The 14,193-nt window shown below is 33.5% G+C and overlaps 1 protein-coding gene across 1 annotated transcript in view; it reads right to left on the reverse strand.

The window, feature by feature from the left end:
- Positions 1-13,913, reverse strand: part of LOC124544303 (protein O-mannosyl-transferase Tmtc3) — a 200,019-nt gene extending 186,106 nt beyond the window's left edge. Inside the window, exon 1 of the mRNA XM_047122784.1 lies at positions 13,247-13,913. Coding sequence (XP_046978740.1) covers positions 13,247-13,549 — 303 coding nt within the window. The 5' untranslated portion in view covers positions 13,550-13,913. The remainder of the gene's footprint in view (positions 1-13,246) is intronic.
- Positions 13,914-14,193: the final 280 nt, after the last annotated feature.

Raw genomic sequence — 14,193 nt, forward strand, 5'->3', positions numbered from 1 at the left:
TTGTTTGTTAAAATACTGTGCTGCCTAGTTTTGGAAGCAATTTTCTACTCCTCGAAACTCTTACAGATTTGATACTACACTTTATCTCGTAACAGTCGAGATTTTCAGTCCTACCAGATTGTGGAATGACTGACAATAGCACACAAACTCTCATAATTGCTCTTATCAAATAAACAGATCTACAATGCTGTTATTCGGAATTAGTGTTCAATTAGTCCTGTGATGGAACCCAAGCCTAAATACAGGCATTTTTTTAAACAGAATCATTTTATACAATAAAAAGATTAAGTAGGTAATAAAATTAATGGCGCATTGGCGATATAAGAGTTAGTTAATAAGTAACGATTAAGGTGACCTCTTACTCGTCCATGGTATATCATAGGTATACTATATGGTAAAAAATTATGTCGGACGTAGTCTACATATTATAAAGATAGTAGGACATTTTGTAATTCATTCTTCCCCTGCGAACTTTGTTTACTTCAAATAATAATGAGTAATTTTAATTAATATCCAGGATTAATATGTTGTATATATTATATCCCCCGGTGAAAAGTCGGCTTTACACAGTAATGTGTGAAAGCCGAGGTGGATGCGCAGGGGAGGCAACGGATAGCTTTGTTTGTTCAGCTATATTCGGAAAATCACACGAGACTAAGATCTGTGACGTAATGTACATGCATAGGTACGTATGTCAGTGTATATTCTATACATGTATGTGTGTGTTACTAATAATGGTAGTTATACATTGGATTTATACGATAACTAGGGGCCCGTCCCTGCTTTTTACTCATTTGTTTTTCTTTTATTTTGTTGCTTTTTTCAACATGTTTAACCAAAAACCTTAATAAATTATATACTTATACCTACCTTATGAACTCCTTTATCTATTAGACAGACAGACGCGGCCGGGAGACTTTGTTTTATACTATGTAGTGAAGATGAGAAAACTGACGATTATAACTCACTGCTCATAGTAGATTTAGATCACCAATGTGCTTCCAAGTTTTGGAAACTGTGATGTTATGTCTCTTGCACTTGTTACACTGGTTTTCGAACATTTCAAACCATAGCATATCAAGTACTGCTGTCGTTTGTATTGATATACATTACGACACAAATTATATGTAGCATCCGGAAAATGCAATGAATGAAATGTAAATAAAACCGATTACTGTCAATTTATACAACAAATAGAAAAGCTCCCTATCGCGCAATTCGACGCTATTCATCGCTACAGATTTTCGCGTCAGAGAAAGCAAGTGCATGTAAGTCGAAGTGTCAAATTGACGAATATATTAGGTCATGTGATATTACAAGTAATTACGTTTGTGCGAAGATCATATTCGCATGAGAAATAAATATTGATAATTTGGGATAGCATACTCAATTCGGATGTGATCGGTTTTACGAATTTTGCCGATGCTACATCTAAGTTGTGTCGTACTATACGTCATTGCTTGTATTTTACATATCTTGGAAAAATTTCAAGCGCGATGATCAATGCAAACCGTCACGAAAATCCAGAATAATACTTGTAATATGTAGGCTCTTATAATCTTCTTAAATATAATTTAAACTCATATAACTAGTCCTTTATCCTGTTTAACGAGCTTTCAATTTTGTGTTTTAAAATTAATAACAATAATTAATATAATTAATGATCTATTGTAAGTAAATTTAAGTTACAATTCGTGTTATGAACTTACTTGAGAATATTTTATGTTAAATAATTCGCTTGTGAAATATTAATTATATTTAGTTTGTATAATGGAAATAAAACACTCGTATTAATACTATGTTAATTAGGTTAAGCATTTCATTATCATGCTTCACCGAGATTTTAATGTTATTAAATTTTTAACCTTCGTTTTCGTCTTTCATTATGTATTTCGATGTAAATTAATTTTGATTATGTTTTGTTTCTCTTTCATAATAAGAGTTTATCATTTCAATTGTTTTTTTTAATTCTCCTCGAAAAACAACACGGCGAAAACTGTATCGGTCATATAATGTGTATCCACCAACCTAAACCAAAATAAGGTGACTCTAAGCTAAGGTGGTCTGAGCTGAGATGACCCAGTGGTTAGAGCGTGTACATCTTAACCGATGATTTCGTGGTCAAACCCAAGCAAGCACCACTATATATATATGTACTTAATTTGTATAATTCATGTCGTGATCGGCGGAAGGAAAACATTATGAGGAAACCTGCATGTGTCTAATTTCATCTAAATTCAGCCACATGTGCATTCCACCCACCCGCATTGGAACAGCGTGGTGGAATTTGTTCAAAACCCTCTCCTTATTGGAAAACGAGCCTTAGGCAAGCCGTGGGTAATTTACCAGGCTGTTAATGTAGGTACTACTCTTCATAACATTTACTAAGCTCCAAATTTTAGCCTAGTTGTTTGGTTACTTATCAAATTTTAATAGCACTATATTTTCAGTAATAAAAATGTTATATACAAGTCATAAGACAGCTGTATTGTACGGATGCTCTTTACGAAATTCATATCCTTGCTCAATAGAGCCTTCAGCATGTTCAAAACTACGTTGAATTCGAAGTGCACTCCTTCACGCGTCAGTGGACATATAGCGGAACGATATGTCAAAGCAATTTATTTGACAGCCTCCGCCATATGCAATGGGATCTGCTGGATTATTTGACAAATTACGGTGGTATCGAACCGTGTGTGCTTGTTATAAAATATCTCTGTATGTTGTTGAACTTCGACTTTTACCCGGTTTATACCAACTTTCGAATTTTTGAAACGTCTTTTTTATTAATATGAGCTATTTTACTTACGACTTTTTTAACTCTGATTTTCTGGGTGAATGAACTTACATAATGTAAACTTTATTTATTTCCATATCAGCAAGGCTGCAATATTCTCTGTTTTGTCTCATCGGTGTTCAATAACAGTAGATCTACTGTAATATTCGACCACAAACTTAACACCAAGCCATACAGACACAGTGGTTTAGAGCAAAAGTACGCATATAAAACAAATTTAATTAACAAAGTACCTCATCTTGCATATCATGTATATTAGATCTTTGTTAATATTTTGCATTATTGCTTCATTCTTGATTTTTGAAGAGCTGTAATGCAATATTCTGCAAAAATATTATTCACTAAACCGAATTGCATCAGCGTTTTCAAACCGTGTACTATGAACGAAACCTTTGATTAGCAACAGCAATTAAGAGTTGGCTGTAACTTTTTCACTATTGTATTAAATACATGAACATATCGTATTATACATAGGTATCTCAATAAAATATATTCAATGTAATTTGATGGGTATTATTGAAGGATCCGGCCTCAGATATGATATATTTCAATAACGGATTTTTATGTATTGAAGTAGCATGCATGCATGCTTGCTAACCCAGTTCAAGAGGAGCATCGAATAGACCTACTTCGTAAATAAAATACAAGTTTTTTTTTTCATTCCAGAATAAAATCCTTGTTGCCATGAAAGGTACGTTCGCTATATGTATCTAGATAATAAAATATAGTCCTTTATCCGATTAGAGAAGATGGAAATTTTAACTGGGGCAACTACGAAGAGTATATTTTTATTTAAAGTTAAAAGAAAACATTCTGCAAAAACGAACGTACATTTTCAAGGTGCTTTTATCGGATTTTCAATATTTGTCTTTTTTGGACATCGACTGTGTTTATTTTAAGAATAACAAGGTCATACACTTCTGACTCGACATTTCACAGGTCTTCATTTAATTTCAAGTGATGATCGGTTCGGAATTTAGGAACTACCGAGTAAAACGAACAGCCATCTCGGTATTACTTTTTTATGATATAAGTAAGCGGAAAAAGGGCCCCCTGATGGTAAGTGGTTACTACAATAGACAATGGCGCTATACGCTTGTTGCACCATGCAAACTTCGGCCGTGACCGTCAATTAGATTTTATTTATTAATACTGTCGACGATAAGCAGTGGTACAAGCTAATCATAAAACATTGTTATTTTTTATAGTTATTTAGTTGAATAAATTAGAAAATGATCCACCTAATGATAATAGGCAAAAGGTAATGTAAGAAATATTAATCGTTCATCACAAGTTCAATGCGCCACTAACCTTGGGAACTAAGATGTTTTGTCCCTTGTACTTGCTGTTACTATCTCAAGCACCCCTCAAACCGGAACCCAACAATACTGAGTACTGACTGATGTTTGGCGGTGATAATGATTCAATGATTATGTTACAAGCCATCAATTATTAATTATTACATATACATTAAAGTACATGAAATAATTGCCTTAATGCGAAAATATAAAGCTAAATATAGCTAGCTACATAAAATAGTAAATACAAACATGATCAAAATTATCCTGTATTTAAAACTAAAATTTGCCACGCTGATGTGCCATATTCGCTCGAAATGACGTAACTACGTCGTATCAGGTAACTTTACGAAGTTACTCGGGGCCGGTAATAGCACAGTTTAAAATAATGAATGAAGTTTCATCAGCATCCGTGCAGATAGCGCTATCTGCATATAAAACAAACTTTTTCCAGCATACCAGAACAAACACATTAAGGGATTCAGCGTTCATGTCCGCAGGCAGAGCTCGAAGGCGCGATAAACTTGTCGTGACGTTGATTTATGTCTCCGTTTGTTTGTCCCGGAGACGGCACCAAAGTCCCGGTTCATCCGGGACACCGACTGTGATAAGGCGCAAAATGCACATTGCAAATTACCGCCAAAACTTTACATTTACGGAAACATTCATATTTGAGACACTATTTCGCTAATTTTGGATTAAGAGCCATAACTTTCATAACTGGAATTTAAAACTATTAGATCTAAATTGTCAGTCTTTAGTGTGTAGAACTTAAAAAAATCTACTTCATTTATTAATGGCAGAATGTAATTATAATTGAGTACTCACAAATTATAGAATTTAAACCCCACACCACGCGAGTATCCCACAGGGTTTCTTCTACTATTTTTATAATTATTATTTTTATTTAAATAAAACTAATTATAACGGATGAATCGCGTATATTAATTATTTTTAAACATCCCGACGTTTCGAGCACTTTGCAGTTAGTGCCTTCTGCGTGCAACCGGAACGTTACTCAAGATATCAATTGAGAAATCGTTGGCGGTAGTTGTTAATAATATTTCCTTTGTTCTTCAAATAGACGAATGTCATCTTAGTCTACCCGTGACCACGAACACTGCAAAGTGCTCGAAACGTCGGGATGTTTAAAAATAATTAATATACGCGATTCATCCGTTATAATTAGTTTTATTTAAATGTGTAATAATCGCGAAAATTTAAGACAACATTATTATTTTTATATTTAAATATTTTTAGGTATGAACAAAACTACTGAAGAAAAAATATATTTATTTCGATTTTTTTTTTGTTTTTGGAATAGGTGGCCAATGTGCTCGTCGGCGGACGACACGACACCTGATGGTAAGAGATCACCATCACCCATCGACAATGACGCTCTAAGAAATATTAACTATTCCATACATCGTCAATGCGCCATTAACCTTGGGAACTAAGATGTTATGTCCTTTGTGCCTGTAGTTACAATGGCTCACTCATCCTTCAAACCGGAACACAACGATACTGAGTTCTGTTGTTTGGTGGTAGAATTACTGATATATGGGTGGTACCTACCCAGACGAGTGGATATACAACACAACTTAGATGTAACATCGGCAAATTCAATAAAACCGATTATTATACACCCCCTCATGATACATAACATACACAAGGGACACAACATTTCAGTTCCTACGGTTTGTTGCGTCTTAGCGATATAAGGACTGATTAAAACTTCTTTGGGCTTTGGCCTATATGCCAGTCCGTCTAACTTTGCCAAAAAAAGTAATGTGGCCTTGTAAGTAGCTTTTAAATCAACCAGCAATCAGTGTTATAATACAGCACATGTATTTTCAAATGTATTTTTTAAATATCGTGCAACACATTCGATATTACTAAACGAAATTGTTATTTAACATATAAAATTACAATAAAATCACTGTCATCATTCAGAAATGTTAACTCACAATTAAATATAAAGGCCAACAAACCGTAATAAATCGCATTAATTACATCTATTTTAATAGAGAAGAATGGTGTCATGCAATAAATATTAAAAACCGCAAAGCATTTTAAATGTAGCTGACCAAATATTTACAGGGTTTAAATTTTAGTCGTGTTACGCGCGGCGAACAATTTGTTGTTGACAATTACATCTTTTACATTTGGAGAGCGGTGACACGTTCCGGAATATACTTAACAAAATTAAACACATACTAATATTATAAATGCGATAGTAACTCTGTACGTCCGTCTTTCTGAACAAAGGTAGCAAGAACACCAAGGATAATAAAAAAAAACGAAAACAGGATTTAGCAATCTATACTAGAAATTCTGTATGTCTGTTTGTCTGTCGCTCATTGTCTACCAAACCGCTGAACCTAATTTGAAATTTGGTATGAAGCAAGCTTGAACTCCAAGAAAACACATAAGCTACTTTTTTTTGTCAAACATACATATGACAACCAACCTCTAAAATGCGAGAGAAGCCGCGAGCGACAACTAGTATCACAATATGTGTTGGTAAAGAAGGTATGAATTAAAAATGGGTAACCATACGGGTTTAGCATAACATCACTCTGACAGTTAATAGCATATTCATGTTTACTGTAATGCAACAAAAACATCCGTTATTTTATCGACTTAGTAGAATGATAACAATAGTTGGCTCGACATTAATTCATTTATTTATTTGGAAAGCCAACGTGACATACAAAGTATCTAATTCTATACATACAACAAATCTTAAAAATATTACCATGTACTCTTCCAGGCTAATTTATCATCTAAGATTGAAACGAAAAGAAACAGACAAAAAATACAAGTGTGCTTACAAAAACAAAAAAAAAAATACCTGTTATAACAAATATATACAATATAAAAAAATAATACTTTCATTTAAAAATGTAATAATTAACGCTCTTTTAATTCGCAAACGAACCCATCCTGCTATTGATTTGCACAAAGGAATTATAGTTTTGCCCAATTGTTACTATTACTCCATTATGGTAATAAACGAATTTAACTATTCCGTAGTGGCACGTTAGGGCGACCACGCGAACTCATAAATAACTCTCGTACAAATGAATTTCTTGAAAAGGTCGTCGAAATATGACTTCACGTGTAAGTCCAGTCACGCAAAAGCCGAATCTCTCGTACGTTATTTATTTAACTTAATACTCATCAGGACGAGGTACTTTTTTATTAATTTGGGGTAGGTTCTCATTTGACGTTCATACCTAAGGGAAATCAATGATGATAGATCGGTGCGCGCTAACTTGAAAATGCTTGAAGACTATTTTCTTCAAGATACCTAATTATATGTACCAGATATATTTATAATAATAAAGATTTATTGGTCAAGTTGCACTACAACATAATAACAATCTTATTCACATATAAAAACAGTATAAAAAACACAATAAATTAAAATTACACAAAAAAAAAATAATAATATTATAATAGAAAAAGTGAAGAAAAAAAAATTGTGCTGCAGTACAACAATACCAAATGGAGATTCGCTCAGTAAAAGAAGAAGCATCAATGATGCTTCTAAACTGATTTTCAGCGGTCTGCAGAAGGTATGCGTTGACAGCTGTGACACAAAAAAAAATAGTAAAAAAAAAATAGTTAAATTTCAAGTATCTGTATACCTACCAGTTCACTTTAACGTATAAATCTATTATATACCTAACGAATTAAAAGGTATTGGGTATTTTGGTAACAGTAAACAAGAAACAATATGTGAATGCGCGATAAACAAGCTTCTGGAAAAATTAAACTAGCTTATGAAAATATCAACGTAAAAAAGTTGACTAAAAAAACTTTAGGTTTAAAATATCATCGAGTATTTTTAGGAACGTGTTTCTGTAAGATCTCCGAATCGATATATGAGTACGAAAATTTTACGTTTGTCATATACAATAACTCTAAAAAACCGTACGCACGCTTAATCTGTTTTTGAGGATACATTCCTTTCACAGACAGATATCGTAATTCAGAGGGAAGTTTACATCCCTCCGACGAGCGTTGATATGGATTGAGATGTCGCTCAAAAGCATAATCGATTTTTTAACAATGCTTTGCTTTTAGGGTGAACTTGCGAAGGGGAGACATTCGTTCGGTTTGGTGCCAAAGAGAAGAATTGTAGCTGTCTTATTCAACGCCTAGTATTGAATAAGACCAATACCAGGTCAAGATTTCAAGACAATATTTCCTACGAACACACTAAGAGAACATACAACGGTTAGCGTTGCATTTGTTAAGTTGATTGTTCATAATCTTCATCTATTTTATGGATCGAAAGCATCACGTAATTTAACTGTAATACCAGTAATATTAAATATTGTAATATTGGACAACATCACATACATTACTCTGATCCCACTATAAGTAGCTAAACATCAGACAACATAGACAACTAATGAACTTTTTCTACATGGACTCGAAATGGCATACCCATGAAAACAGCTCGACCACGGAGGTCGTCATAATTCAAAATTGCTATTTTCGAAAAAAAAAGAACCAGTCTTATCTCTATAATATTAGTACGCAAGTTGGTAAATGGAAGGGACCTAAAGAGAATATTTAATGCAACTATAAAGTAGAACATTTAAGTACTCAGTCGTCGTAACATTTTCTCAATGTGTATAGCAAACGGAGATTTATAAACAGCAATAGAAAACCTACTACGTTATATTTTAATATTTTAGATACGAGTATACTTAACTGGAATTTGTCTTTTCCAAATTGTATGGTCCGTTTTACGTACTACCTAGATATTCTATAAAGTAACGATATTAATGATTTTCTGGTAGCATATAATGAACATTGAATGAAAAACAATAAAATCACACGACAAAATATTCGATACTCACAATGCTTCGGTTGTGATATGAAATATGTGAGATTTTGTGAATAATTTAATATAGATTGACACTAACGCTTGTAGCAATCGAACTTTGGCAACAGTGTATATCAGTTTAATTATACGAGTATAACGTTTTTTGTCCATCATATAAAAAGAGCAATTACTTTTTAATCAGAATAAATAGAAGTTAACTTTATTTTTCCAATTTTTAAGGTTATTAAATCTTAATGGGTATAAAGAAATGTCCGGCATTCCGTCAATTTGATAGAAGTTGCTTCAAAAACATTTTACTTAAGTTCGACCTTGAAATTATACTGTCATCAAGCCTAGAAAAGGCCTTCGAAAATTAAGCAGATGCGTGGGTTATGAAAAAATTTCATTAACTTTCTAAAATAGGATTTTCTCTAGTTAATTAAAATATATTTGTCGATTCTTAAAAGTATATACCTGTCGAGAGTCTTAAAACATTTCGTAAACTAAAATGCGCAATTTATATACCTACCTACCTACCTTGATACCTACATTTTGCTAAAAGCTTTGGAAAATTTAACGGGTTTGCCGAGAGCAAACTTGGAAGATGAGCACAGAATAATTAATACTTAAAATATTATTTTGGATCTTTTTGTTCAATACCAATATTATCGTGTTAAAACTTTTCCACATTGTGAAATAGTTATTGTAACGATTGATTTTATTTATAAATATAAATTGAGAAGTTATATTTTAATTAGATTAAAGACTCCATTCTCTCGTAGACACCAAAATATCTCTAGTTAAACTATAACAAATTACATGGTTCTAAAGCTAGCTAACAAAATAGAGGACAGGCTCTTTAACACGAGTGCAACGAAAAACTTGTTTAGTTGACAGTGATGGATGCGATCGGCAAGCTGCTGCTAACACAAACTCGGATTTTTAGCTGCACACAAAATAGCACAGGAATCGAGCATCGAATTTTATCTACGATGATTTGCGAATAGCAGTTTGTGTTGACGCTGCTTTTAGTAGCTGATAGATACTGATGGAGACGGGTCTTTTGCATGTGACAAGGGTATGGCGTAAATATCGTACGACCTCCAATTTGTATGATTAATTGGACTCACATACGAGGAACGATGTATAAAATACCTACAACGTGCGGCATATATCATTTGAGGAAGAGATTAAAAAGGAAAACTTTTCTGTATTCCACGATAAAGATCTACTAAGTGTTCTTATTCGAACTAATATCAAGAATTTGTATTTAATCAAACTAAGTGTGCCCAATATAAAAGTAAAATAATAGTTTTATTTCAGGTACGTTTTGGAACATGTAGTTACATTCAATTATATATTCTGCATGGTGATCAGTATTCGCAACGCAATTCCGTGATATTTTATTTCATAAATAATTTTGTATAGAATAATATGATCTGTCTATTTGGTTTTTAGACGAGTAATTTGAGTCTTGTTTACACATCGATATTAGTACGTATGGAAATTTGCACATCGCACGTTGGACAAAATTTTAATCGCCTTTGACAAAGCCGACGTGTGAAATGGATTTAATCTTTTATCTAAATACTTATTACCCTATCCTCGTGCAATTGTTGACGAGAACGTAGCGCGGATTATGATTTATATTTTTTGAGTCAATATTAACACCATACATCGTGAAGGGAAGATCTGCTAACTTAAATATAACATCGCTATATTTTTGGTTGAATTTTTGATTATATAATCTGGAGATGTTTTTTTGTTGGTACGATTGTACATACGTGGTATGATTTTATTTGTGTGATAAACAGCAGAATTTTTGGGAAAGGTTATATTAGCTACATGCCCAGAATTCATTCTATTGGAATAGAAGTCTATTAAACGTATCTATAGTAATACACCCTAATTGAAACAACCTTAATGAGTTATAATAACAGAATCTTCCCCATGAATCACTCCGCTCATAACTGGAAACCGTATGAGAATAAGTTTGGTAGTTTTCGTGTATATTGCGTTCAGACATACAGACGCGGCGATGGGACTTTTATTTTATTATAAGATCACGCACAACGCAAGGGTGCCGAGTAGCAATATTTATCGCGGGGTATGATATAATTATAAACGTCAGCAGTGATATTCTGAAAGAATTCATTTCGTACCTCACTCGTGAAATTTTGATAACTAATTTATAGTATGTATAGGCATTTTTTTACCTATAGTGAATGTCGTTTGTCACTTTGCCATTTCAAGATCGTCTTTAACGGTAAGTTTTGAATTAGTTACGGAATAGCTACTGATTTGCGACGATTATTGAGAAATGTTGAAATTATAAAGTATCAATATAGATTTTGATTCGTAAAATAATCTGTAGATAACAGTACAAAGTGTGAACAATTATGAGATAATAATGCTGCTTAAAAACATTAGAGATCAGGTGATTAAAGAATTAAATTAAAGTTACAATTAAAATGTCACATTATACATGTAATAAAGACAATTAAATTTAAAGAATAGTCATTTAAACAATAGGACTTTTTTTACTTTAGGAAATATTTTATATCAACTCGTGGGTTGAATAGTTTTTTCACACTTAATTAAATCTCAAAAATCACAAATTTCTTAAAAATTTGGGAGAGATTTCTCTTCCGTCGTATTTCTAAGTTGTACAAGTTACACTTAGTACGATTTATATATAAACTCAAATTTTTGGGATGAGGATTACGACACCAAACCTAACGTCATAGTTTTAAATCGAACAAATTCGATTTGTGTCCACAGCACCAAATCAACGTTAGTAAATATTCAGTGTTAGGGTATAAAATAAAATATCGTGTGGGTAAATTTCCTGAAGTATACAGGATTCCGCGAATGAGTAGCGTGTTCGAACAAACAACGCATGTTTCTTAACAGGATAACTTACTGAGTTGCGCGAAACTTCTTCGGCTTTTACTCGAACAACCTCTGGCATTTGAAAATTATCAACTATTATGCGATAGTTCTACTAATCCTACAAGAAAATGCCTTTGATTAATTATTTGTTTAATCTTCAAGCATATTCGTACATACTTATACAGTTCAAATTACATCTTGTGCCGTGTGCACAAATTATGTTCAAAACGTAAGACTTGTTTGTTCTCATAGGAATTAAGAGTTGCTAGTGCTCAACAAAGTCAGAGCTAAATATGCTGCATATCATAAATCATAAGCGTTTGACGTAAGCCAATTATACGTTTTTAGCAAAAACGAACATTATTCGTCAATTAGATACGAGTATTAAAAGGGGTCCCTCTAATATCTCGCTTCGAAGTTTCGTGCACCATACCCCCTCAAATTATGGAAATATTAGAATTTATGATTGTTTGGATTGAAATGTAAACTCTTCTCTCGGAAAATTCGTCTTTACTTTACCGTCTTCCCCTTCCCCGTGTTAAGCTTGGCGTTGAAGATTCGCAAAGATTGATAGAAGTTTAGGATTATGCGAGATGTACAATATTTGGCTAAGGCGTGCTAAATCTTTTGTACAATATGGATTTGTTTCAATTTTTTCATTATTCTCTATGAAAATTTGATCCTAATTACATTTCTCGTTTGGGTTACAATAAATCTAGCCAGCCCGGATACCGTTTACACTGCAGTCGGATGAAACATTCACGATGATTACATCCATAAATTTCTACTTACCTGCGGCACGTGTAAATGGTTGATTTATGATTCCACACAGAGGTAATGTGTCGCAGTATTTTGTCTCTAAATAACATTCGGTACTACCGAGTAATGAACGCCGAAAATGCTACTTAAATTTCATGTTTGTGTGAGTGAAATTGGAATCCGCTAGACTTTTTACAGTTAACATTATTGACGGTATTGGTGCGTTACTAAGTATGCTAATTTATTTAGTTTTTTCGATAAGTACCTAGGTATCTCAATATGAAACTGGTGTCTACAAAATTTGCATTCGGATTCCATTTAAATATTTAGATCGATGCGAGTTTTAATAAAAAAAAGTAAGAGCTCGGGACAAAAAAGACTCCTATCAAACCAAAACTGTATAAAAAAATAGCAAACGTGTTTTACTGACATTTTGCAAATTTATAACGCTAATTATAGCGCTTAATAACGTGGACGAAATATATATGGCAAAGCTACCGATTTTTATTTTATAATACCTATGTTCTATTATTTTATATCCTGATTATTTTAGACAATGACGGCTATACACGAATAAACACTGACTTTTTAGTCCGTAAGTTTGTAAACAAACTTCCTTCTAAATTCAAATTTAGTGACACCATAACTATTGCTTACCTTATGTATAGGCGTTCCCCAAAAGTCGTTGAGAAAGATGTTCGAGATCGGAGTCTGCGGTCGTAAATCTCTGTTTTCTTTTATGGCACTGATGTCGTCAAAGACGAAGCCACAGTAAAGGCAGTTGTGGTAAACAAGGATGCAAGCGAGGACTAAGATTGCTCCGAGACCTCGTCGTGGCGTCTCAGGCATATCCTCAGCTGCTTGACTAGGACCAGTCACCCGCCTTCTACTGCGACCTGTTCGAGTCCTCACCGCGGAAACCACTCCTCCGAACCTACACACGCCACTTACACGGTCCATCGTGAATTAAACCGGCATTATTTTTCAAAAATATTTTCACATAGCACTATCCAAATCCGAGCTTTAAAAACAAATCCCATTTATAGCGGTCCCGAGTCACCTGGAATGTCAGCAACTAAACCACAATCACGAACGAAACTTAGAGCAAAATACGCTACAAAGAATGCGAATAATACGCGTTATAAGCGAAATTAACACTAAAAATCTACAAGGACCTAATGTTACGGTCTGTGTTTACGTCACCGCGAGGCACATGTCACATTTTTTAGACGAAAACGTTTAATTTGACATTTATGTGGTATATTGACGTAGCACATACGGACACACCCGCTCTCTAGGCCGATTTGCCGACAACTGCCGAAGTGCGTCGAGCGAATGCCGCGTCGAGTCACGTGACCAGTCGTTTTACTGCAGGTCGTTCGCAGAGCGCGCATGCGTCGAGACGATTCTCACTGGCGGCAAAATAAATAATAATATAACTCATATATTGCACAATGAACATTCAAATAAGTAAACATTGTTATTTTTATTTTTAAATGTCAATTTTCAATTTAAGACGTATTTTTATTCGGATTTTTTTTATATGTAAAATATAAAATAAAATAAATTATTATAATTTATTTTTATAAATATACACTTCAATC

This window comes from Vanessa cardui, chromosome 4 (genome assembly GCF_905220365.1).
Source record: "Vanessa cardui chromosome 4, ilVanCard2.1, whole genome shotgun sequence".
In the NCBI taxonomy this organism is placed as follows: Eukaryota; Metazoa; Arthropoda; class Insecta; order Lepidoptera; family Nymphalidae; genus Vanessa; species Vanessa cardui.